This window comes from Dreissena polymorpha, chromosome 7 (assembly GCF_020536995.1).
Source record: "Dreissena polymorpha isolate Duluth1 chromosome 7, UMN_Dpol_1.0, whole genome shotgun sequence".
Classification (NCBI taxonomy): domain Eukaryota; kingdom Metazoa; phylum Mollusca; class Bivalvia; order Myida; family Dreissenidae; genus Dreissena; species Dreissena polymorpha.
Window position 1 is genome coordinate 43,735,115 of NC_068361.1, and position 26,169 is coordinate 43,761,283.

The 26,169-nt window shown below is 33.5% G+C and overlaps 2 protein-coding genes and 1 long non-coding RNA gene across 5 annotated transcripts in view; 2 read left to right on the top strand and 1 right to left on the bottom strand.

Annotated features, from left to right (window-relative positions):
- The window catches only part of LOC127837911 (nose resistant to fluoxetine protein 6-like), an 11,774-nt gene extending 6,236 nt beyond the window's left edge, over positions 1-5,538 (top strand). For both annotated transcript variants that reach the window (XM_052365362.1, XM_052365363.1), the window contains exons 9-17: positions 808-904; positions 1,049-1,147; positions 1,392-1,554; positions 1,879-1,958; positions 2,877-2,990; positions 3,376-3,502; positions 4,006-4,192; positions 4,407-4,549; positions 4,728-5,538. In XM_052365362.1, coding sequence (XP_052221322.1) covers positions 808-904; positions 1,049-1,147; positions 1,392-1,554; positions 1,879-1,958; positions 2,877-2,990; positions 3,376-3,502; positions 4,006-4,192; positions 4,407-4,549; positions 4,728-4,850 — 1,133 coding nt within the window. In that variant the 3' untranslated portion in view covers positions 4,851-5,538. The remainder of the gene's footprint in view (positions 1-807; positions 905-1,048; positions 1,148-1,391; positions 1,555-1,878; positions 1,959-2,876; positions 2,991-3,375; positions 3,503-4,005; positions 4,193-4,406; positions 4,550-4,727) is intronic.
- Positions 5,099-21,084, bottom strand: LOC127837913 (uncharacterized). The gene is made up of 2 exons (XR_008029523.1): positions 20,676-21,084; positions 5,099-5,265 (listed from the first exon to the last, which is right to left on the bottom strand). It is a non-coding gene; the product is annotated as an uncharacterized LOC127837913 (long non-coding RNA).
- Positions 18,846-25,599, top strand: LOC127837912 (monocarboxylate transporter 12-like). Of its 2 annotated transcripts, none has more exons than XM_052365364.1 (4): positions 18,846-18,990; positions 20,407-20,550; positions 23,587-24,519; positions 25,009-25,599. In XM_052365364.1, the coding sequence occupies exons 1-4, from the start codon at positions 18,963-18,965 to the stop codon at positions 25,314-25,316; spliced, it is 1,413 nt and encodes a 470-aa protein (XP_052221324.1). In that variant the 5' UTR covers positions 18,846-18,962; the 3' UTR covers positions 25,317-25,599. The 2 variants fall into 2 exon arrangements, with proteins under 2 accessions (XP_052221324.1, XP_052221325.1); XM_052365365.1 differs by having other exon boundaries at positions 18,890-19,024.
- Positions 25,600-26,169: the final 570 nt, after the last annotated feature.

Consider the following 26,169-nt stretch of genomic DNA (forward strand, 5'->3'; position numbering starts at 1 on the left):
AAATTGCGGGATTTACTCTCTACTAAACAATATAAAAATAACCCTGGTAACACTCTAAAGGAAATGAAACTTCTTCTCGTCATGAGGGACAATAACGTAGCGTTTCATTTTTTCATTAATTTTAATGACTAACTTATTTAATCTATACAATATAGAATTATTCGATTCACTTTCTACTGGAGTTACTATAATTATGGAACGGTCCATGAAAAACATTGGAAAGGCATGAAGAAGGTTAACACGGAGTACAATACCAATTATAATATTTTTATAAATGGGACTTTACTGGGATTGTGCAAGTTAAGAAAAGAACATTGAAGCTGTGATTTTTTTATCTTTCTACAAGATTAAATCCTGAAAAATAATTGCAAATAATAGGACCAGTTCTTCTTTTTTTAAGTATGAAAATGCAACTGACATTCAATTCGAGATTTTGTTAAACATGATCTTTATTATCTGTAAAACGTTGTCGACATATTGCGAATAAGAATATATAATTTGTAAAACAATTACATGAATATAATATATAATATAATATATAATAAGGCTATTTGCAAGTTATTTATATACTTTCCCCCTATGGACCAGATAATTGGAAAATATACTCATATATTGGTGAACGAAAGCTGAGGCAGTAAAATTCATTTTTAAAATCACAGTTAGGATTGATTGTTAGTTTTAAATGACACTCGCCATTGGTGGAAAATGGAACAGAGTTGTTTGAACTTACTTAAAAAATGGGGTTTTCCGAATTGTGGAGATCCGGAAACATCTTATGTATAAATGTGTGCTCTGTTTCTGTTGCAGGTAATACTGCCACCATTCTACCAAAGTTTTTCAAACGCTTCTCATTCCAGTGTATCAGTAATGCATTTTTTGCGGTGGATACATTCTTTGTTCTCAGGTTAGACGAATCCATAGTCAGAAATCACATTTATTATAAATAAACATATAAAGCGATATCCCGCAATTGAATCAGATGCGCCACTACTAAAACTTCCACATTTTGAATTCAAATTAACCTATGCCAATTTTTATCGTTTTTTAGTGGTTTGCTTGTTGCATATTTGACATTGCGTGAAATGGACAAACGTGGCGGGGCAAAGAAGTTCAGCTGGGGAATGTATTACTTTCACCGAATATGGCGGTAAAAACATAACAAATATAAGAACTCTAAACAATGAGTAGTGTTGTAAAATTAATCGATAATTGCCAGAAAAAAGTTTTCAATTCATACATTTAAGATTAAGTTTCCAGTAAACCGTTTTTTTTTATTCACAGATTCATACAATTATAAAATTAATGTATTTGTTGCCATCGTTTCTGTAAACAAAAGACCTTGACAAAAATAGTAAATTATAATGCCTGTTTCTATGCGGCGCCTCGTTCAGTCTGACACCTCCATACATGTTAGTGATGTTCGTTTACACTACCCTGATCAATCACTGGGGAAACGGACCAATGTGGCCCCAGCAAGGCTTCGACCCCAACAACTGTAACACTTGGTGGATGAATCTGCTATACATCAACAATTTTCAAGACTCAAAGACAATGGTAACCTAAAATGTGCAATGGTGTTTGATATGTTAATTTGAATTGATAAATATTCATTTATGTGTGCTGCTGTTCGTTTTTGTTGTACAAAATAATGTTTTATGTTGACATGTTGCAAGGATGCAAAGAACATCGAGTAAAATCGTCACATTTATGCTCCGTTTGTTACCTACGTGTTTTACATTTCTGTCATTAAATTTATAGCTGATATTTTAAAAGTTATTGTAAGATGCTCCGGTGTATTTAAATACCAAATACTCTTGTATGATTCCTATAGAAACAAGATACCTGCGAACTGTTGTTCAAATAGCCTTTCTATTTCAGTGCATGGGCTGGTCTTGGTACTTGGCCAATGACATGCAGTTCTATATCATCAGTCCTTTGATACTTGTCCTACTTTTCTAGTAAGTATGTGTGCGATTGGAGTATGTTTACAAACTTTTTTTTAATTTCTTACGTTTTATGGTGTTTTTATGGACAAACGTTTGACATTTTAGCCAATAAGGTGTTTTTATTTTTTTTTATCTAATGTTATGAATAAAATAATATTATTTACCTACGGTGCATGTCCAAATTAACATGTCCACTCGTGGTCATTTAAAAATTAAACAACCACTGATGGCAATCATATTATATAAACATTCATTAAATAGTATTCGATTTCTCTCATCAAATATGCAAAATCTGTTTCTCATATTTCCAGTCGTAAGTTTCAATTGATGTGTCAAAATCTAACGTTAAAAAATATGTCATAATAGTAGTATAAAGAAACTTCACAAGAAGAATACTTTTATTACAATCCACGGATTAAGTATCAGTAACAATTACACTTAGTCTAGCCTATGAATTACAATACGATCCACACCCACAACACAACTATGAATTTAACTGAAAAACTTAGAATTTTTTTCGTTTTTTACAGTTGAACACTACCGTATCTAGGCTGTTGTCCAGTGTCTGTTTTTAACTTAAAATGATAATGATTTTAAAAAATATCCAGATAATAATATGTCTACTAAAAACAATACTAATTGCCATCTAGCAATCTGGTTAAACGTTTATCATGGTAAAAGGCATAAAGCTTCGGATCCAAGATTTATGAAAATTTAAACAACTGTCACCTTATTGATATATATATTCACAACATTTTAAGATCATCGCCAGAAACTGCACGAATTGTGTGTAAAAGCGTGTTCTAATCGGTCAGAAAACTACAGTAATGCATCGGATATGCTATTTCATATATGTATTGTACATGACAGTTATGATCGTATGCAATCACTGTGAATACAAATGTGTTTATATACCATACCTACGTTAAGTTCCAGAATAGGAGGAGTTATTCTGAGTGTAGCTTTTGTGATCGGAAACTTCATCTCCGCTGGAGTTGTTACAAATGCACATAACTTCTCCGCCAACATGCTTGTGCGTAATAGGTACGTATCATTTTCAAGAAGTCATTTAAATTTACGGCAATAGCTGCATTTATTGATCATCGAACCTTTGATTACGTCCCTGTGTAACAGATAAAGAAGTCAGCTGGAATTTGATTTTAAATTAACAGCATTGATCCTAGGTTTATAGGTTTTGTATTGCAAATCGTCTACCTTTTACTTTTGTTTATCAATTATGTTTAGACACAGATATATAAGTAAACGGTTTACTTATTCATCTGTATCTAAACATAATTGACAAACAAAAGTAAAATGTAGGTTTAAAACCTATTGAAACTACTCGATGTAACGATTTTTGTTTGATATTATGTTCGTATATACCTTTTTTTCAACTACGGTTTTTGACGCTGTATATATATTTTATAAGGGACGAAGAAGGAGACCCATTTGCCCTACTTTACATCAAGCCATGGACTAGGATCGGACCCTACATTGTAGGATTGCTGACTGGATATGTATTGTACAAGACCAAATGCAAGGTCACAATGAGCAAGGTATACTTACCCGGACCTATTGAAATCAATTGCATTTGTGAGGAATGTTTTCTTTTACACTTAACCATGGGAAATTAGAATAACTGCAATAACTTGATACCATAATAACATGCATTATAAATATGTTTTACCTATTAAATGAATCCTAAACACGCTAAGTCCTATTTCAAATAATATCAAACATCCCCCCCCCCAAAAAAAAAAAAATTATTGTTGAGTCTTTATTTCACCAACGAGTTTATTTATAATCATAATATAGGTACTCGAAACACATGCATAATTGATACTAGTTTAGAACACAGATTGGGTCTAATTACAAATACCTACAACTACAAGCAGGCTAAATGGTTGCAGTCGGCAACATTCTGTGCACGAAAGCCTGATTACTTGAACATAATAATAATGCATAGATAGTATGTAATTTCAATTTCGTATATATTGAAATATCCTGATCAAGTGAATGACAGACAGCCATGAACTAACTACACATTTGATCGGTTTAGATAGTGAACATCATAGGTTGGATTCTAGCCGCAGGGCTAGCTATAGCAATTCTCTATGGACTGTATTCTGATGACGGAACTATCAAATTTAATAAAGCCACAACGGCCTTCTACAACGCCACCTCTCGGACAGTGTGGGGCGCATGCGTGGCCTGGGTCGTTTTTGCTTGCGCAACTGGATATGGGGGTAGCTACAGTTAAACGATATGATTACGGTTGCAATTTGTTGACATTGTATGATACTAAATAGTTGAATAGTCCTATTTTTACTTGATTAGTTGAAATATGTTGATCTTGTTAAATCAAAGCTTCTTGTCTCTGTTACAACACTCTTTTGTATTCCGCTATTAAACAAGAGTACCCATGGATAAACAGTTTCATTTTTGGAACAATATCCACAGGTCCGGTGAACGCCCTGCTGTCATGGAAGGGTATTGTTCCACTGAGCCGTCTAACTTACTGCTGCTATCTCGTACATCCCATTGTCATGTACACATATTATTACACTCAAAGACAACAGATGTATTGGTTCGACTTAGAAGTGGTAAGGAGAAAATAATGTTTCTTTTCAATTAAGTTAAACCAAAAAATAATATGTAAACTATAATGTTATCATATATGTTGAGAGACTAATACGCGCATTAATGAGGTATATTACTGTGTATGTCAAGGATAACCTGTTTCTGCAAGATCCAATATTGCTGTCGTTTTATTCTTTATAGAGTTACACGTTTCTTGGACACCTGTGCATGACGTACGGTGTGGCATTTATTGTGTCGCTGGCGTTCGAATCTCCGATGATGGGATTGGAAAACGTTATCCTTGGTCGTGCAAAAAAACATTGAGCCTAATGAAGTCATCAGTAAACGAAATTGTACTGTAAATAATTATTCACGGAACAAGAATGATATAAAAAGACGTTAAAACTTCGAATCATCATCTAATATTTGATAATTGTCAGTTTATGATATTCTTATGGCAATGAAAATGGGTAACCTTTCCATATGTGTTTTAATTGAATTTTTAACATATACAAATTGAATAAAGTAACGTAATAACCTTGAAATGAGTAAACTATTTGCTATCCGCATGAGAGGCAAACAGTATATTGATTACGTTTATGACTCTTCTTAAGACTCCTTACTGAAGTCACCTAGGTGTTTGAATCATGTATTGAAAGAAAAACAATCAATTATATAATCACGCAACTTACGTAGTGAATTTCAAATAAACACTTGCTCCTTACAGAAAACAATTATACTTCTTATAAATTGCAATCTATAAGTACAATGATCTAATTGTTTCAAATGTTGTAAGTCACCCGGTTGTTTATACTAAGAAAACAGAGGACATCATCTTTATGAGAATTAAATGCATACTACAAGCAAAATGTGTATTTCTAAACTTATTTCAAACGAAACCAGAAAAAGTCATAATTAAGAGTTTAATGTTTGCAAGCATGTATTATTTATTCGTATGATGGTTGCATTCTTTGTTATGTATGTTTAATATTAAATCATGTTAAGCAAATTATTTAATTTCTGTTTCGTTGACATACAAACTCAAACTGATTCTGCAATCTCATAGTATGCCTTTATAATTTATTTGTATACACACTTTAGATGCGTTATTATCATTGAATTAATGTTCGACGGGCATTTTTACACAATAACAGGTACATATCATGCCAAATGCCGTGACGATCAGTCAATGAACAACAGCACTTATCAAACAATACTCCAATAATTGAACACCCCAATACTCCAATAATTGAACACTCCAAAAACTCTAATAATTGAACACTCTTAAAACACGACTTAGCACAAATAATAATGACAACAAAACAATGTGAAACATAAAAGCATAACACTTGGAATAAATTGTTAAGCATCACGAAATAATTAAACGATTGCGTACAAGTATAAGTATGAAGGCTATGAACGTTAAGCGTAGTCAAACGTTGCCCTTGCGTTAATTAAGAAGAAATCCTGAGTATGTGAATAACAGAACAGAACAGAACAGAACAGACATTTTATTTAGACTTATACATAAGTACATCGTCTTAATACAAACAGTATAATATAAATATGTCACGTTTTCATTGCATTTAAGTTGAAAACAAATATATATATAAAACACAAACAAAAAATACAAATGAAGAAAAAGCATATAGTAAATTTTCTATACATATAATGACAGAAAGATTTGTAGGTGATACCGGTTATATGGTATTATTGATAAATGAATTGCGAATTACAAATGCTTCTTTTATATATTTACACAACTTGACAAGTCCGTTTTTATCGGATGAAGTCAGTAATTGGTGATACTTAAACACAGATGGATTAACATATAAATACCTTTTAAGGTTTTTTTGTCGTAAAACACTAAAACATGGACAAATACAAACAAAGTGAAAGTCATCTTCAATATCTCTACTATTGCAACAAACACAGTATCTTTCGTTGCGAGGAATATTATTACGCCCATATCTCCCAGTTTGGATTCTCAGTGAGTGAACAGAAATTCTTAACTTAACAAATTGGGTACGCAAACTCCTTGGTAACAAATCCAAGTAAGATTCGTATACAATTGTTGGTTTAAAAACTCTGTACATGTCTAATACAGTACTGTTACTTAATGTACCAAACCATTCCTGTTTAAATGTATCTATAAGTCTATTTCTAAACTGACATATAAAAGAATTAACACACACAGAGCTAGGGTTATTAAAAACATATCCATATCCATAATCGTTTAACAACTGTTTAATATGTGAGACCCAATTGATGTTTCCTTTATGACACTCTACAACATTCATATTATACACAGTTTGGAGAATAATATTATCACTCAATCTAATTTTAAACCAATATTTTAACATTCTTATAAAACGATTTATGTAAAGTGGGTATCTACCCAACTCTCCGTAAACACATGCGTTACAACTGTTGAGTCTTACTTGTAGCATTCGTTTACAGAACTTTAAATGGATAAGTTCTATTTCTTTAGACTTTGTAAAACCCCATATTTCGGAGGCATAGTTAAAAATAGAACCAACAAATGCATCAAATAACTGGCAAAGTGTTTTAGGTTTTAGATCATACATTTTACACTTGTATAGCAAAGTATTCATAGCCTTAAGGGCTTTACCTACTAAATGTTCTTGGTTGAATGTGAAACTACCTGTATAATGTATAACAGTACCTAAATAATTAAAGTTATCAACTGTTTCGATGATTTGGCCATCGTATGTCCATGCCTCATTTTGGCGTAGGCGGCCCCTCTTACGGAAAACCATAATTTTAGTTTTTGAAGTGTTTACTTTAAGGCCCCAAGTATTACAATACACAAGCAGATTATCCAAATGGTTTTGTACTTCTTCTGGATTTTTACCCAATATGGCCATATCATCGGCGAAAAGGAGTAATATAAGTAAAACATCGTCAATAGTTAATCCAGACTCTATATTATGTTGTAAAAACATCTCTAAGTCCTCTACAAACAGAGAAAATAGCAAAGGGGACATAACTTCCCCTTGACGTAGACCAACTGAATAACGGAAGTAGTCAGAATAAGTAGAACATGACTTAACACACGATTTAACATTTTCATGCATGTCTTTAACAATTTGCAATATTTTACCTCTAATGCCAGTTTTATACAATTTTAACCACAATGCATTTCTATATGTACTATCAAAACATTTCATCATGTCTACATATATTACATAGAGCCTTTTATTGTCATTAATATATATTTTTGTACAATAGACATTAATATGTATATAGCATCAATTGTTGAATAACCCTTACGAAATCCGAACTGTGCATCCGAAATACTATTATTATTCTCACAAAAACATTCGATGCGCTTATTAATCATTGTAGTAAATAGTTTTGAGAAACAGCTCACAAGTGTAATTCCTCTGTAATTATTAATATCGTTTACAAAGCCCTTTTTGTGTAATGGGATTATAATTCCATGTGTCCATTTTTCAGGGAAAAAAACAGATTGTAGTATACAATTAAAAATATCACATAAATGGTTACACAATATATCGCTTCATTCTATAAAATATTCGTTTAATATAAAATCAACACCCGCTGACTTATTTCTCTTTAGTTTTTTAATTGCACATATAACTTCATCAACACTAATAGGCTGGTCTAACTCTGGAAACACAACATTATCTTCGCTAAAATTATAGCTGGAACAAAAATGCTCTGCCTCGGTATTATTGCAATTAAAAGTACTGTTGCTAAGGTTTTCAAAAAATAATTTAAAATCTTCCAATGAAATGTTATGGCTGGTTAGTTTATTCTTTGATTTGAAAAATTTCCAAAAATCGCGAGGTTTTTTTTTCTTTAAGTTTTCAATATCAGACATTTTTGTACGGTATGCACATCCCTTCTTTTTCCGTATTAAATTTTTATAAAGTTTCTTATAATGACAAAGCATTGATCTACTAGCGTCTGATTTATTTAAATTAAAACACTTTAAGGCATCAATATATAAACGACGGGCAGACTCACAATCACTATCAAACCAGTCAGCATAAGTTAAACTACCGTATTCTTCGAACATGTACTTCGGTTTATTACTAAACGTATATGTATGTGAAAATAATGGGTCCGCTACACTGCGGATAGTATCAGTAAACTCGTTTATGGCATTATTTACAGACAATCTATTCAAATAATCAACATTACGTACAATATCATTAAAAACAGGTAATTTAGCTATGATTTCTGTTCGAAATCGATCTTTGATAGAACTGTCCCATTTGTATTTTACATCAGTAAATTTCTCGTGTTTGGGTGAAAAGTTATTGCAACGAAGAGTCAAATGTAACGGGGCATGATCGCTCAATTCATTAAATTCGCCTATTGTACAATCAACAATGCGTGAAAAATTTCGTTCACTAGCTAAGACGTAATCAATCATGGATGTCCCGTTATGACCATAAAATGTATGTTTATAACTGTCACCTATTCTACCATTAACAATACGTGTACCTGTTGACTTACACAAATCAAGCAATTTACAACCATGGCTATTATGTACATTATCAACAGAGGCCCTAACAGAGACTTGATCAGGGCAATAATCTACATCATCGTAAACAGTATTCATACAGTCATATACAATATAATCACGTTTGTTGCCTACTCTACTGTTTAGATCCCCATTTATAAATACTTGACCGGATTCAGAAAAGTATGATATATCATTTTCTAAAAAATCGAAAAGGTCGATATTAAACGTATTATACATAGGCGAATCTTCACCCCAAATATAGGCTGCACATAAATAAATATTTTCATCTTTGTTAAAAAACTCACGATCTAATTTAAGCCAAATAACAGTATTATAGTGATTGCGTACAATAGTTATTCCATCCTTTAAATGTTCCCTAAAATAAACAACAACACCACCGCTAGATCTACGCGCATTTCTGTGTTGAGTTTTTCTATACAAATTGTGAGATATAAAACCATCAAGAGAAATAACGCTTGACTTGTTATTCCAAGTTTCGTACAATAGACAGATATCATGAGAAGTAATTAAATTGACAAAATTAATATTACTTTTTTACAATCTGTTAAACCATTAACGTTCCAAGACAAGATAGAAATCCTACTGTCATCGTGCCCCTATGCGCGCTGCGGTACCCCATCTATATAACGTTTATTGATTATTTCAATCCGAATATAATAAAAACACCCCAACGCTTACTTTGCAAATAAGTTGAAATTGTGTCGTGGTTCTTTGTCATTAACCGCATATGACGCATTTTAACTTGAAGTTGTTGTTAATTGAAAACGCTAAGGGTACCTTTATACAACAGCAAATTATTAACACGGTATTTAAGACGCTGTTGTCGTTTATGAATCTTTTACGACTTTATATCCCAAACAATATTAACGAACTAAATTCTATGCTTTATTGCTAGCAAGAATTCTGCTCCCGTTATATTGTTAAAGCCAATAATATTGGTCAACATTGTGCTTGTGCTCTTAATAGTTGATTGAATTATGAATGTTTTTGTTAAATATCTGTAAAACAGACTTTACAACACGAACATGGTGTCGAACATAATGTCCATGACGCTCGCGCTGTATATACTGCCGAAGCTTTGCCAATACTGGCTAATGGCACACTATAACCATGTAACCATATAATTAATTGATAGTTTACATTTGTTTGAATAACATGTTTAGAGTTATGGATATGTATTGCTCGCAAGAGTTCTGCTTCGATTATATTATGAAAGCTAATCGTTGCATCGTTGTGTTATTAATAGTTAATTGCATGTAACTTTTGTGATTGGAAAAGATTTATGTCCAGTAAAATGACCATGGTTACGGTAAGAATAATATTACTGATGCGTTTTAGGTAACATGTATTTATACTAAATGACAATGACAGACATCTCCGCCCTTCCCAATGCACAACACGTTTTATCAGATTTTTTCAGAGATTATAAAGCGTTTGTAAGTGTCCAGATAAAGATCAGAAGGTGTGGGGCTCAAGCCATACTCTGTGAGTTTTCTCAAGGTTTCATCCAACGCTACTTAGACTAGAAAACGCGGACTTGAACGTTTTTCATTAACCTAAGATAAAATCGAGCTCAAAAATATACTTCTTTTTGTAAACGTATGATTCGTATCAGCAACAGATAATAACGAGGCAAAACTATCGGAGGCTGTTAAGAGTAGTCGCCCGCGATCAAATAAAGAACGTGCCGATGACTTGATATTTGATGGAAACATGTTCTGGTTGCTTAACTGTTTAAAGTTGTACGCAAATAACATAATCATAAGTTTCATTTTAGGAGCATATCTTATGCAATTTTGAACAGGTTATTCTTGATTGAGGCTCGTTAAAATAATCAAAATATCAATGTTACATCCATTTTACTTAATTTAAAATTATGGCATTATAAAAAGATATTATTTTATTATATTATCGACACCACATCGACATGACATTGAAACCTCACTTTCATTTAAACTTTGAGTCTAAACCCATTTCAGGGTTACCAAATTTCATTAAACATAACTAGTTTACAAATCGCTTTAAAAGGAACCATACACCCATGGCGGACTCAACCGTCGTGTTCGGATCACCATCAAATTTGGTTATACCGTTTATGGACATAATACATCGCCCAAGCTCGATTACCCGCGAGCATTTATCGCTTCTGAATTGTGGTCCTTGAATTATGAAAACACATGACCTGAAATTGTGTGTGTAGGTTGCTAATTTGCAGAACTAAGCTGAGATTGCACATTTTGATTATTACAATAAATTTGATTAACATCTTAACTGTATAAGACCGGGTCCCGTCGCCTTGCTATGTGTTTGATTGTGTATAGTATGAGTGTCTTCTTCATATTTGTAATAACAAATTAATACATTGTTCGCAATGTCACTAAGACCTAAGAACAGGTTAAATTTTGGACACGTTTACAATTCTGTTAGTTCATGATACTTGCTGACAAAAGATAAGTGAACAATAATTAACTTCTCATTCACAACTCGACAAAACATCCGGAGCAACAAAATATGGTTCTCATTTATATTGCATATATTTTTAATCACTCAATTCAGAATCAAAATAAGTTTAGCATTTTCGTTATGTAACGGTAAATAAACAAAATTTTGTCGTTCATATGCGTGTTTAAAATAGTCCATCTCTGTCAAGACTAGGAGGATAATATGTACCCGGTTACATCTCTCTATTTATTATATATTACAAGTTCCCAAACGGGTCGCTAGTTACGAAGTAGAAGATAATGTGTTTTAAATGTAGATAAATATTACGAGTTACGGCCCTTTATAATTTAAACCATTGTTTCTATTTGAAATATTCATGAATAAATAGAAGTGACGCACCAAAAGCATAAACCATAAGTAGTATTTGTTATACAAATACAACAATGAAAACAAAACTTGAATAATGAAAAAGATCGCCTTCAAAGCTAAAACGGCAGTAACAGGTTATAGTAAAAAATAAGGTGGCTTCTTTTCACAACATAAATAAGCTTTTATATTTGCTTCAGATATTTGTCTTTTATCGCTATTCCAAGTAAATGATGTTAAGTGACACAATTTCTGACGTGCAATCCTTACATTTACTGATTAAGTTCAACAACGGTGTGTATACATAATAAATAGTTATATGCTGTTCAGTATTTAAATCATAATTACATAAATTTAGCTTATATAAATAAAAGCATGTAATATATTCTGACTTGACACGCAGTTGAACATTTAATGCGCAAACACTTTTATGCAAATCCATTTAGTTATACTTTATTAAGTTTATTGAATATAAGACCAGACGCAAATTTTCTCAGGAATTTAAATTTGACCCCCGACCTGACTCCAGGGAAATTTTGTATACGCTTTTGCGCCCTAATTATATCGACTCCATATCGAAATTAAGGGAATTTCAAATCCGCTTGAATTGGACCAAACAGTTTAGCAGATGAACTATTTTTATTCTTACAGTGCGCCGCCTTTTTTCGGCGTAAGCTGCATAAGCCAGCTTTTCACCTTAGCCTGACCTTTGTAAGTGTCCAATAAAATTCCAATAAAATTTCCCGCGGCTAGGTACGAATGAATACACTTCATTTATTCCATTGGCTGATTTGAGTATACCACCAGAACATTGGAAACATATCCGCGTCTTTGTAACACTGTTTTACTGTATGAAACAATTTTATCTCGAATGAAAAGGCTTAATAGATAGAACAGTTTTACACTCAATTCTCGACATCAATACAGTTTGTGCGTACACCTTTTATTTTCAGAGTATTACCAGCGCAAGAGCGTTTATACTTAAAAGGCTATGTTCTCATATTTAGTACTTACTTCCTTATTCCTGTCAACATGTTAACATGTAAAAGTATAAAGAGCAATGGAAGCGAGGCCTCACTTTAAAGCATTGCATTTCAACCCGCGAGGTATATCGGGTCAATTCGCGGACATTCAGAGTTTATATACAGGTCATCACCGGAGTTGGCGGCCAGTAAAATAATCGTTATATAATAAAGACGCTATCCGTGAACTAGGTGACCTGGACTTTTCTTTAGACCAGAAATATGTTAAATGAAGATATTCAGCAATATAATTATGGTATGTAAATAATAGATTCTTAATGTGTTTTCAACAATACAATGATAAATATTATTGTTGATAAATTTAACAATAATTATTCGTCCATATTGCCTAATGTACTAAAGTGATATTATGAGCATGTAACAGTTTGTAGGTGTCTATCGCAACCGTTGATTATTTTTGATGTTTCTACTTCATATACAATTATATTAATTAATGCAGCATCATCATACTAAAACAATATACCAGAAAGAGAAAAATAATGCATTTGAATATCAACCGTACTTTCGTTTGACAACTGATCATGCGTTTACGAGTTGAACCTAAATTTAGTTTTAGTGCAGATTTGTTCATACGACACAAAGACACGAAATTGTTTTACGGATCATTTCAGCTTACAGGACTGGGTGGGTCACGTAAGAATATCGAATATAAAATATATTTTTATAAACAACTGGTAGCAAGGTGAGTTGCAGATAATTAATCAGTAACCACATTTTAACTAACTATTTTGACCTGTTAATTCTTTTCAGCTCAATTCAACAGTGCAAAATGCCCATAATATTACTTTAAGCATTAGCACGATGATAATTGATACTGTTAATAATCGAATCAAATAGCAATGCCCGACAAACCACTAAAACAGGTTTGTTCGAAGAACGCGCCTATAAATACGGATACTTCTCGTGTGGCCGGTTGACTCATATGTTTAAATTTCACTTCCATTCTTCTTTTGGTTTTCTGTTTTGTATCTATAGGTTTATGACCAGCAATATGTTATAATGTAAAATAAGCCGCGAAAACTCCCCGTAACATCCCGTACTGCGTGTGATGCAGCTAAGAACTGCACAGAAAAAGACATTCGCTATCCTTGATCTCATTCATTAAACTATTTACGCCGTATATCGTTTTTAAAGATATTTCTTGTTAATGTTTATACTATAGTGTATCTATGGTATCTTAGTTAATCTATGGTTGTTTCATTAATTGTCTTATAGCTATACACATATAGTAGTTTTATTAATGTCTTGTTGATCTTTTTAATGTATAGTTACTGTGCATGTTTTTACGTAGTTCTTATAGTATAAGAATAATAGAGTAGTTTTATAGTATAATTAAGTACTTTTGATCGATTTCTTTTGAAACAGAGTTGCAAAATGTATTATTAGCTGCGATACGTCAAATGTTCTTATGTAAAGCGCATTTGAACGTGCACTCTTGCATGAAAATGGCGCTATATAAATCCGGTATAATAATAATAATAATAATAATAATAATAATATAAAGTCGCTTTTCTTATTTAGTGAGAGATATGGCCATCTTGTCAGCAACACGTTTTGACATGGTTGTTAATTTTTAGTCATAATGTAATGAATTATAACCCAAAGTCCTAGGTTAAACGCGGTTGCTAGTATGTACAATATCTTAAACTAGCCCGATCTCAAAGTTTGATTAACTGCGACTGTCTAAACACACCACATGTCCAGTCATGAATAGTTTATGCTTTTCGTTTATTCGTCGATGATTTTACAAACAATTTCGTAACGCTACAAACGGAATAGACGTGCATTTTAACTGTAAAGCGTATTGTTAACATATCAGCAACTAGCTAAATGACACAACTAACACCGGCACTGCATGTGAACATTGTATGACAGCAATAAAAACGTCGATTTATATGTGAATACCTCCTTAAAAACACATTTCATTTAATCGTCTTAAGCGACCGACTGTCTTGCAAACTGAAAGAATTTTGTTAATACATCGTTGTGATACACACCGACCTAACCCAGTTATGCCTAGTGGACTCTCCCATCCTTCTTAATTGGACCAATTTATTTCCAAAATTAGGGATGTCTAGTATATTTATTTCTATATTTAGACTATTTCTTACAGAAATTGCTTTAAGCAAACAGCGCAGACCCAGATGAGACGCCGCATCATCTCATCTGGGTCTACGCTGTTTGCCAATGCCTTTTTTCTTGACGCTATGCATAAGTGAGTTATACTCTACCATTTTTGAGAAAAATAAATACAGACATTCATTAAAAACATTACGTTTTGTATGATTTGTGTTTATATTAAAACCAATATTATACAACCCAAAAATGGCGGCGGATCGGTAAATTATTACCTTACTTATTACTTCCCACAACGTATTGATCTTAATACTGTTTTCTTTGATCATCTATTGTATACTGCGCTCTTGTTTACTTACCAAATTCCCATCATACAGCAAACACACGTTTAAAATGTTGTTTTTTAACGAAACTATTAATTATTTAATTTAACCTGCGAGTTTTTACTCAGTTAAAGGAGGGAACAATACTCAGAAAAATATTCAAAGTAAAAAAAAACGTTCTTGTTTTCCCTGTTAATATTATACCTCATTTACATCTTGTTGACAGTGCACGACAACCAGTGAGGCGAACATTTTACACATGTTATCTTTATTTATACACACCACGTTTTCCGCTGTATGGATGTGACGGCGAGTGATACGGACTGTCACATCACCAATAAGGTTTATATCCTATTGTTGACGAGATAAGCCTATTTCCTTGAACAGGGGTTCATGCTCAAGGATGGTGTACGAAGACGGACAAGCGTTGTACTTAAATACGTGCGGAAACAAAGATGGTCAGTTGCGAAGAATATTTGAGGATTGTTTACCGACAGAGCTGTACAACAAGAATAACAGATTAACCGTAATTAAAGGTAAAATTTTACTTGTATATTTTGAATACAATATAAAATTCAAACAATTGTGTTTATTCTCTGCCATTATTTTTGCTTAAAACAATATAACATTTAGTTAACGTTCAAACAAAGGAGGGGATTTCGGACTTTGTTTTTTTTATTCACTTCCCGTCGTTCATAGCGTATACATAATTCGAAAGAGACTTTCCGCTACTTGACCAAATTATTACAATATGTATTGCATAATAGATAATGGCAAAATATGACAATTTGACTCGATTCTCTTCAACGTTATTCCACACGACAAAATTAGGTTTGTACGATAATAATTTGTAGAATTCATGTTTATACACGTGGGAAAAGGTCATTGTTTCTCATTGGCTTTATGATCTGTTGTTAATCATATGCTTAACAGGCATAACAATCCATCATGTGCGAGAAATCTTTTTCTCTCGAGCAAGTCGACAGTTCAACAACAGAATCTTCAATAACAATAGGGCGGCTTGTTGCACCTAAATGCGCGAATGAAACACCGCTGGGGAACTCAGTGAACAAACAGGACCAGATTGCATGCATTGAAGATGGAACGCAAATAAACACGAACAAGGATCCGCCGGTGGTAGTGGAACCGGAGGCGCCCGACGGCAGTTATGGATGGGTTGTAGTAACAGGTAATCTTAAACATTGTTGAGTAACGACCGATAACATATGTGTGTATTTTTAACATTATTATCCGTGTAATACGTACTATGTTATCTATAAGATTTCTGGGTATTTATGACATGTTTTCCTCGTCAGTAGCCCAAGGTAGTTCCATTCTATACATAGATGGTGACGTCACTACGTTATTGTCACCTCTATACTAAGACGCATCACATTCCCCTGTTTTGAGGAATTATGCTTCCGCCAAAGTACTTCTGCGTCGGAATGAAAATGTTAATAATGAACGGAAACCCGTTTTATATTGTGTGTTTAAAACGGAATGTTGTGTAAAGAAATGTTATTTAATTATGTTTAAAGTGATTTTGAATGTCTATTAAAACTGTTAGCGATTATCAGAAGCACGATTACCTGACCTACTTTCGCTTTCACTTTTCATTTGTAAAAGAAGTGCTACCCACAATTCCTTTCGCGTAAGAACACAGGCCAGTATGGCCGGTGTGTACACAATGAAGGTAGTTCATTACATGGAAGTAAACGTATACGTTGGAAATCTTAAAAGTGTGACTCATTTTCAAACTACATCTATTTAAAGGGGCCTTTACACAGATTTAGGCATGTTTTGAAGTTTGTCAATTAATGCTTTATATTGATAAATGTAAACATTGGATACAAGAAGCTACAGTAAAAAATCAAGAATAAAAATTTTAAAAATGAAAAAAGGTACCCCCAGAAGGGCTCAAACCACTAACCCCTTGAGTCCATGATTAAAAAATCTACCACTTAGACCACTCGGCCATTCTTCCGAATACAATGCCAGATGTATTTTATACTTTATATAAGCAATCCTCGTAGTTTAACAAAATATAACGACAACAACAGAACTCTCCAAATTATCAATTCGTTTCGCGTTGCAACGCTTTATAATTTTCGGGTTTTTAAATCGTCAAAAGATGCATATAATGGCTATTTTAGAGCATGGTAAATGTTCAGTATGTCAATTTACACAAACGTAAAAAGGCCCCTTTAATTTGACAACGAAAGTCTAACTATTACCAGAGATTTACATAGATTGCCGATAGTATTGACAAGTTGATTGGTTATTGAATTGTTGAATTTAGGGAGAACCAATGCTCTTCGTCGTCAATAGTGAAAGTTAGTTTGTTTAATGGTACTTTATTCGAATAATATCTTATCGTGTACGCATTTAAAGTTGTTAAAAGTAGTGTTAGGTGATCGTTTCAGGTAGATAGACTGCAATAAATGGACATTGTCATTGATATTAAGAATCCGCGTGTGTTGTTATAGCTATATTATTAACACATGCGTTTTAAAGATATTCAACTTGTTTGTGGACTTAAAGATTTCGATAGCAAAAATAAAATAATTATCTGAAAACAATGAATATCTTTACTGGTTCTGAAAAAGACAAGCATCATGCATCCTGTTTATATAAAAAATCATGTTCTGTTCTGTATAAAATTTATATTTGGTTTGAGACGTAAGGCGTTATATGTTACGTTTGAGGTTAATTATGTTTTGCCGTGTTTGTAAAATATTTAAGTGCATATATTTTTCCAAACTAAATCATATTTGTTTAATAAAAATAATAACAACTGAAATTAAACCACCAAAAAGCTTTAAATAGATTCAGTTTCAGAACGGTTTCGACAATTGACACCGTGTTTGAGTAAAATGTGTATTTTTACCACGTCTTAACTTATATTTAATTGTAGTCATCGATGCCCTAAAAACGTCAAAGTGAAGTAAAAGAATACAAAGTCATAAAATAGGTGATGTTAATGTGTGCAACTGCATAAATGAGGACAGTACAAAGTATTTCATAATGCATTCAACTTATTATGATCATTTGTTATTTTTTCATGTACTTGTATACCGTTTGTCAATATGAATATTACACATAATGGAAGGGTGTACAAAGATTCAAACGGGCATATAGTGAGTTTAATACTCTCTGTCCGCTGAACGGCGATTATAGTTGTTTTCTTTCTTGTCAAAATTATCATATTAAAACAAATATATAGCAACACAAACCAACCAACCAAGGGCAGTTCCGAAGGGTCGTTGAAAGAGAGCAGTATGTTTTGGTGACAAGAAAATACTCATGTATGATAATGCTGTCTTTAGAACTGACTCATACCTATGATTTTCAAGAAAAAAACCACTACACCATGCATACTCGCATATATATTTGTTAGAAAATGTGTTCTGATTTTTTTTTAACGCTGAAGTGTTTATCTTGATAATGTGTAATTCTAAAATATTGTCCTGAATTAAAACCACCACAGAAACTCGCTGTTATTCTTATAATCTTTTTATTCCCTTCCACAGCCGCCTTTTTGTTGAACCTTCTGATCGGTGGCGCTGTGAACACATTCGGGGTCCTCTACGTCGCGTTACTGGAGTCCCACAAACAGGGCTCGGGGCCAACTGCCTGGGTGGGATCAATGGCTAATGCCATGGGATTATTGCTAGGTAGAAACATGCCTGCGTTTTTAGCATAATTGAGGTTAAACTCCGTATGTATTTGCTTGTCGTTTGCAACAAGGTTTTCCTATTTATTATGTCTGTAAACGCATGAAATCTATTCACTTTAATAAGCATTGGTAAGATGAAAATCAATAATGACATACTTTTAGATTTATTGCATTTTGTAATTATTCGCATGTCAGGACCAAAGCTCTGGAACTATAAAATGTATAAGCATGACATGTAAATATATCTCATTAAGCAGAGATATATTGGAAAGCAACGTTTTAACATAAAAGGCGTTAAGCTATTAAACTTTAAACTTCATATATAAATATATCAACATGAAACTTCATTGTGTACGCCAAAGATGTGTAGCTATCAAGTTTGATAATTGTTCATTGTTGTCTTGATCATTTCACTTATACTTTAAGAGAAATTAATTTAACAAATCAATGGTACATATCTCTGTTATGTCCAACAAACAAATACATTTACAATGCTCATGAAAATCATGTAGTTATTTTCGTTTCTTTTCTTTTGTATTTTCGGCTTGCGTCAATGTTGGGCTTCCGTTCTCTTACTTCACACATTTACAATGGATATATTTAGCGCAACTTTATGCAGAGCACCTTCACCGAGATTTTACCAGTCATTGCACAATGGGTCAATGTAGTCAAAACAAGAGCCCCAATATAACAAAACTGGAAACAAATATCCGCTCAATTATTCGAGAACTAAAATTGTGCTCTTCCGATCAATTTTCGCTTGAGATTGCAAATTGGTAGGTACATGTATATAGCCGGGGTTTGAGTTTATAACGCAAGGGGTTTACGATCCAAGCTCTTCATATTATAAATGATGGTCAGTGGCCATGACTTGTGGCAATTGAAAATAGCCAAATACGACATCTACCTCTTGCAAGGTTTTACAAACAAGTCACCAAATGTTTAATATAATTTCAAATTATATATATATGACCATGAAATCATCTCACAATAAAGGCATGCACTGTTAGTAATTGAACTCACTCATACATTACTAAGTATCTCTCACACTGAACCTCTCTCAGTATTATTAAAAGATTAGTTTCAGAGTAAATACCGTGGTACATGTTTATCAATTCATTCTCGAGGAAGAAAGCGGAGACCAACAGTTGACCCTCGCCAAAACAGACAACGACATACCAAACGATACTGTTCTTTCATCTAATCTTAAAACACATGCTTTCGTTTGGGGATCGTTTTCGTGTCACAAAGTGCGCATTTTACCGCTATATTGACGTTGCTTGTCCTGTTGTGTGCTGAAAATTAATATATTTCTATGTAAATTTACTAAGAGTGAAAGTCATTTGTACATTTTCGACTTAAGATTGCAAAATATGAATTGCTTCTTCACACAGTTAAACATTAATTACTACAGGCCCTCTATCCAGCGCGTTGAGCTCGCGGTTCTCGTGCCGTTCTATGGTGGTGGTGGGTGGGGTACTTATTGCGGCTGGATGGTGCATCACGGGATACATGCCCCGGATAGAGTACATGTTCATCACATACGGGCTTCTGGCAGGTAAGCTTATAAGATTATGTAGTGTTTTTATGGATGCGGTTACATATCACACTGTTGGTATAAGAACATGCAATGCATTCCGATAGTGGTGTTTTATTTGGTCACCTCAGTAGTTGATAATTGACCTTTCGACAGCGAGAGTGAAGCCACGCCCACCGATTTCAAGGGGGGTCACTCCGCCGAAGTCCGTCATAAAAATGGCTACGCGAATCGGCCGCATAAGTGAACCAAAAAGGCCTCATGGTATACCAGAAAGGCCATACAATAGTTTTTATTATCATTGAATAGTGGTGCTGAATATAATTATCATATCTATTAAATAGTCAAAACTTTTTTATTAGTCTACTTAAAAGCCGTTAAATTTATCATCAAAGTCGGCAAAATTATCGCCAATTATCGCATACAGTATGAATTGTTCGTTAGTCACAATATTTTTCCTTGAGTAATAGATGTTTCAGTTTTTTAATTAAAAGCCGTTAATTTTTGCAACCGATGGCAACATCGCAAATGTGGCACAGGTAAGTAAATTTATTATAATAGAAGACGAAGGACGTTTTTATTGAAATCCGATATAACACATATCTACAATGCGTTTGGTCAAAATGACCCATGCGCATTGTTATAATCGTGTAACATAGTCAATGTCGTCAAAAAAGTAACATACACAATATATTATTAATTTCCTCTTAAACTATTTTTTGCAATGTTTAAAATATAAGAAGTTGAAAGAATTTTCATGTACAAAAAAAACTCGCTAATCAGACTGGCTATCAAAGTGTCAAGGGTCATTCACAGTTTGCGGCATCTGTTTTGATAACGGATTAGTAGAAAGCCCACATATGGTGTAAAATTACATTTATTGGCAACTATTGATAATTACATGCGCATTTTAAAATTGTTTCTTAACTTTTAACGATATACAACTAGCTACATTAAATTCGGAAGATTTAAACCGACAGAAATAAAAATGCTCTATTTTATGTGATATTATTAAAAATTATAACTGATTGTCTTTATTATTACGCATTTCATTAGCATTAATAATCTAGTTAGCAAAGTTTAGAATATGTTTTTATTAGCCGACTGCATTAGAATGTCAAATTTATTTAACGTTAGCCACCTTTGAAAATATGGTTTTAAATGTTCCTTTCTAATTTCTCTATATAGAGGAAAAACAAGTAAAAAGTGATACTCGTTTTCTATAGCGTGTCCGGTGCAAAACTTTCATATTCTATTTTCGCGTAGTATCTTATTATGACGACCTTAGAACAAACGTCGAGGTGTTTTGCTTTCGGGCGATAGCTTAATATGTTGAGATTAAGCTGTTCGTTGAGACGACTACAAAGACGAATCCAACGTTTGCATTTTTTAAGATTAGTACCCGGTTAATGGAACGGAAAAAAACGTAGTTCCATCTTTTAACCGTTCTGGATACATTGTGTCTGAATAACAAGTGCCATAACAGCACCTTTTAACCATTTTCTTTGTTTTAAACACAGCATTACGTATAAGCTTATGTGACGAACAACGGCGAGTTTGACGGACAAAATGGCGGATAGAAACGAGCCTAATCTATGCAGTAATCTGATTGGTTAATAAGCCTGTCAATCAATCGGCTGTCGAAAGGTCATGTGCATATATGTCGATCCAAAAACTGTCTTGACCTTCAACGGTATTATATTGAAATGAATAATTATAACGCCTGGTTCCACACAGCATTAATTTCAAAGCGTCGGGCAAAATAACCTTTGTCAAACAGAATTGCCGATTGTGTACTTATACATTACTGGGACTTAAATGCGTGTAAATTATACATTTGATATTCTACGGTTAGATTTCAGTTAGATATGTTGCTTGCTACGAAGAAAAGTACAATGTATCAAAATAAATGGGGAAGAGGACAACGACAACGAGCGAGGCATGGTATAGGGGTGATAACCCTGGGTAATGGTTAGGTTTAGGGTTAAGGTTAGGGGTCGGGTTAGGGTTAAGGTTAGGATTAAGGCTAACCCTAACCCAAACTCGACCCCTAACCCTACCCCTTACCCTAACCCTCTAACCCCCCATGCGCATTACAATACCATGCCTCGCTCGTTATCGTTGTCCTATTCCCGTATGAAATGCCAAGCACACAAACGAAACTAAACTAGACGAACACAAAATCTAAAACATTGTGGCATAATGTTACAAAACAAGCCTGCAGGTCGAGGTTCGATTACTAAAATATGCATATACAAATTAATAATTCGGGTGTTAAATAACGTATTTAGCGTTAGGTAGCGTACGCTATATCTTGAGCTTATTTATACGCTAATAATTGCAAGGTTTAGCTCGACCTACCTGTAATATTTCAATTACTTAACACCTCTAAACAATTTAAACACGGTGGAGCATACACGAATATTAAACCATTTTCTATACAAAATTTGACCATTAACACAAATATTTCAGTACACTTTAAAGGGACCGTCAACCACGAATGACGAAAAAAGAAAAGTTCTAAAATACCGTATTTTTACAATAGTTTATATTGATTAAAATATCACGATATTAAACTGCTTGAAAAAAGTTCATATTTTTAGTATATTCGGTTATAAAATTTTGCAATGTGAAATCGAAAGAACATCGCGAAAATAGGTGACATAACGATATACACACTATAAATAACGCAAGTATATTGATCATTTTATATATAAAATATATACAATTCACTACGCATGCACAATTTGCATTCCTGGGTTTACCACGTTACGATGATAATCAATTTACTTGCGTTATTTATAGTTAACTGGTAGTTACCTGGTACTTGTACCCAGTTAAAATGTATTACCGAATATACTGAACATATGAAAACTTAACAACTTTTTTTCAAGTAATGTAATAAACCAGTCGTGATATTTTAATCAATATAAACTAATAATTGTAAAAAAATACGGTATTTTAAATTTTTCTTTTTTCGTCATTCGTGGTTGACGGTCCCTTTAATTCATTGTTTCATTTATTGATTTAAATATGATGTTCTGCTCCTTTCACCAGGTATTGGAAAGTCCTTGGCGTATACACCAAGCATAGTGATGGTTGGCAAATGGTTCAACCGAAGGCGTTCATTGGCAAACGGAATAACCCTCTCTGGTGTCGGTGTCGGTACCTTCGCCTTCGCTCCGCTACTTGAAGCACTACTTACGAAATACAGCTTTTCCGGCACGATGCTGATAATGGGCGGAGTCATGTTAAATGTCAGCGTCTGTGGACTGTTTTTTCTTCCAGTTCCCTCCAAAATTACGACAAGAAAGAAGCAAACGGTTTTAATAAACGGTAATTGTGAGGAAATGTCAACCAAAAAATGCGACGCTAACTCTAATAATTATTTTCAACACGAACAAGCAATGAACACAAACGGAAATATGAAGGACAGCAATAGTATTTCTAGTTCAAAATCAGTTCCTGCCAAAGAGGCTAGTTATGTGCCAGCATCCAAATTTGTCCTTAAAGATTATATTGATTACACACTTTTGAAAAACCTGTCTTTCATTAGTGTTGGAATCTCTGTTTTGCTCGCTCCTCTCGGCCAATCACCTGCGTTCATGATGTTACCTTCCCTTGCTGCGCAAAACAACATACCCGCCCAGAAATCTGCCTTCCTGCTGTCAATCACTGGAATAGCCGATATTATTGGTCGACTCACATTTGGAGCGATTTGTGACATAACATACCTGAGAAATAACCGTAAATACGTGTATGTAGCTTCTATTTTCATAAGTGGCGTCGCCAGTGGTGTCTGCGGGTTTGCCCATACGTACTGGCACTTCGCGACTTACGCCGTTGTGTTTGGCCTCTTTGGGGGTTCCTACCATGCCTTGACCCCTGTGATACTCGTGGACCTTTTAGGGGCCGATAAACTGTCGAGCTCCTTTGGCATCGCCCTTCTGTTCCAAGGAATTGGCTATCTAGTAGGACCTCCTCTTGCAGGTAAACTTTTTTTATGATAAACAAAAGTTTCAGTCCACGATTTAGTTTTTATTTCTTTCTTCTTTAAATTTAAACGGTTTGTGTCATGAAAGTAATTACTTAAAAGTAATTCAGTATGTGAATAAGTTTTCTTTTCCGTTTGTCCATGGCTTACTTTGTTGAATAATCGGTACACTTATTTTATAGAAATAGTTTTATTAACTCTGTGTATGTATTGATAACTCTAAAACTTAATTGCATATTTATATATATATATATATATATATATATATATATGTGTGTTATACGAACTAGATTTATAAAAATAAACGTCGATCGGTTCGTTAAAGCATTAAGGCATACAGATATTAGCACTTTCCCAAAAACTAGGACAACATATGGATGTTAGTATATCGGTATTACGAGGTTACATGACTTAAATATACATCAAATATTTATCACGCATAATGCTACGGTGTCTTATTATTACAATTGGTATCTTGGTTTTAGGCCTGATCAGCGACGCCATGGGTGGGTACCAGTCTGCGTTTTTCTTCGCCGGAATAGCGTCAGTTCTCAGCTCCATAATCATGAATGTTCCCTCAATAAAACCCTGCTGGGATCGGTGTATTAAGCAACAACACCTGAAAGTCACTGAGCAACAACGCGAGAACGTCATAGTCGATGCTCGAGAAATCACAAATACAAATATCGACGGAAACCCCGTTTGTATTAGTTATGTTAGTAACAGTGAAACGTTGAAAGGATGCAGATCGGTTACATCTACAAACGGGCATGACACGCTCGGTTATGTATAAATGTGAAACAGAATGAAATAACATCTGGAAAATCGTCATACATACATACATGGTTTTGATGCATGTCTTTTAAAAGATGAACGTCGTGAAAACAGTCGAACAAAATATAGCCCGATGTGTATACTTAGAATGATACCAATACAGTTAATAGTAATACATCAAGTCGGAATTATTTCATTCTAGATTGCAGTATGTTGTTGTTGTTTTTTTTTTGGGGGGGGGGGGTTTAAATAATATTTTTATATTGATTTGTATGTGTATGAATTAAATTATCCGGATTCATCATGGTATCAAATATCTTCTTAAATATATTCAGATGTCAACCCTAATACAAATGGTACGCAACGTTGTTATGAAGTAACATGTTTAGCAACACTATACTTTTGATATTCACAAACATAAGCGTGTTTTATTTTTTGGATGAATATAATAAGTTTTAACATTCTAACAAAATTTTAGACGTTCAGGTTAACACACACACACAAATGTACATAGTAAATCAGAATCTAACACGCATTACTTTGCTCAGTTTTCAATAAGTTCATTGAAGAACAGTCGGTCGATTGGTATTGAAAAGGCGCGCATAAAGCGTTTGGAAATGTATACGGTCAACGTCGTTTTTTTTTTCTAATAGGTCATCACTATGTAATAATTTAACATACGCAGCATAAATTTCGAGAATAATTTACTCATTTATTTCTTTTCTATTGCTTTTTAAAAGCAAATTATTGCGGCCAATTCTAACGTTAATATCCTTCAATAATCATTTTATTTCTTCTTAAAAGGTAACTGTCAACGAACTTATACAAGTTTATAAGTTAAAAATTATACATACGTAAAATGAATGATCATA

Bases quoted from the DNA above. Each gene is read 5' to 3' on its own strand.
- LOC127837912 (XM_052365364.1), top strand. From the start codon at position 18,963: ATGGCTAATGCCATGGGATTATTGCTAG. The intron at 20,551-23,586 runs GTAAGCTTATAA...TCCTTTCACCAG, and splicing joins CACATACGGGCTTCTGGCAG to GTATTGGAAAGTCCTTGGCG. The intron at 24,520-25,008 runs GTAAACTTTTTT...TCTTGGTTTTAG, and splicing joins AGTAGGACCTCCTCTTGCAG to GCCTGATCAGCGACGCCATG.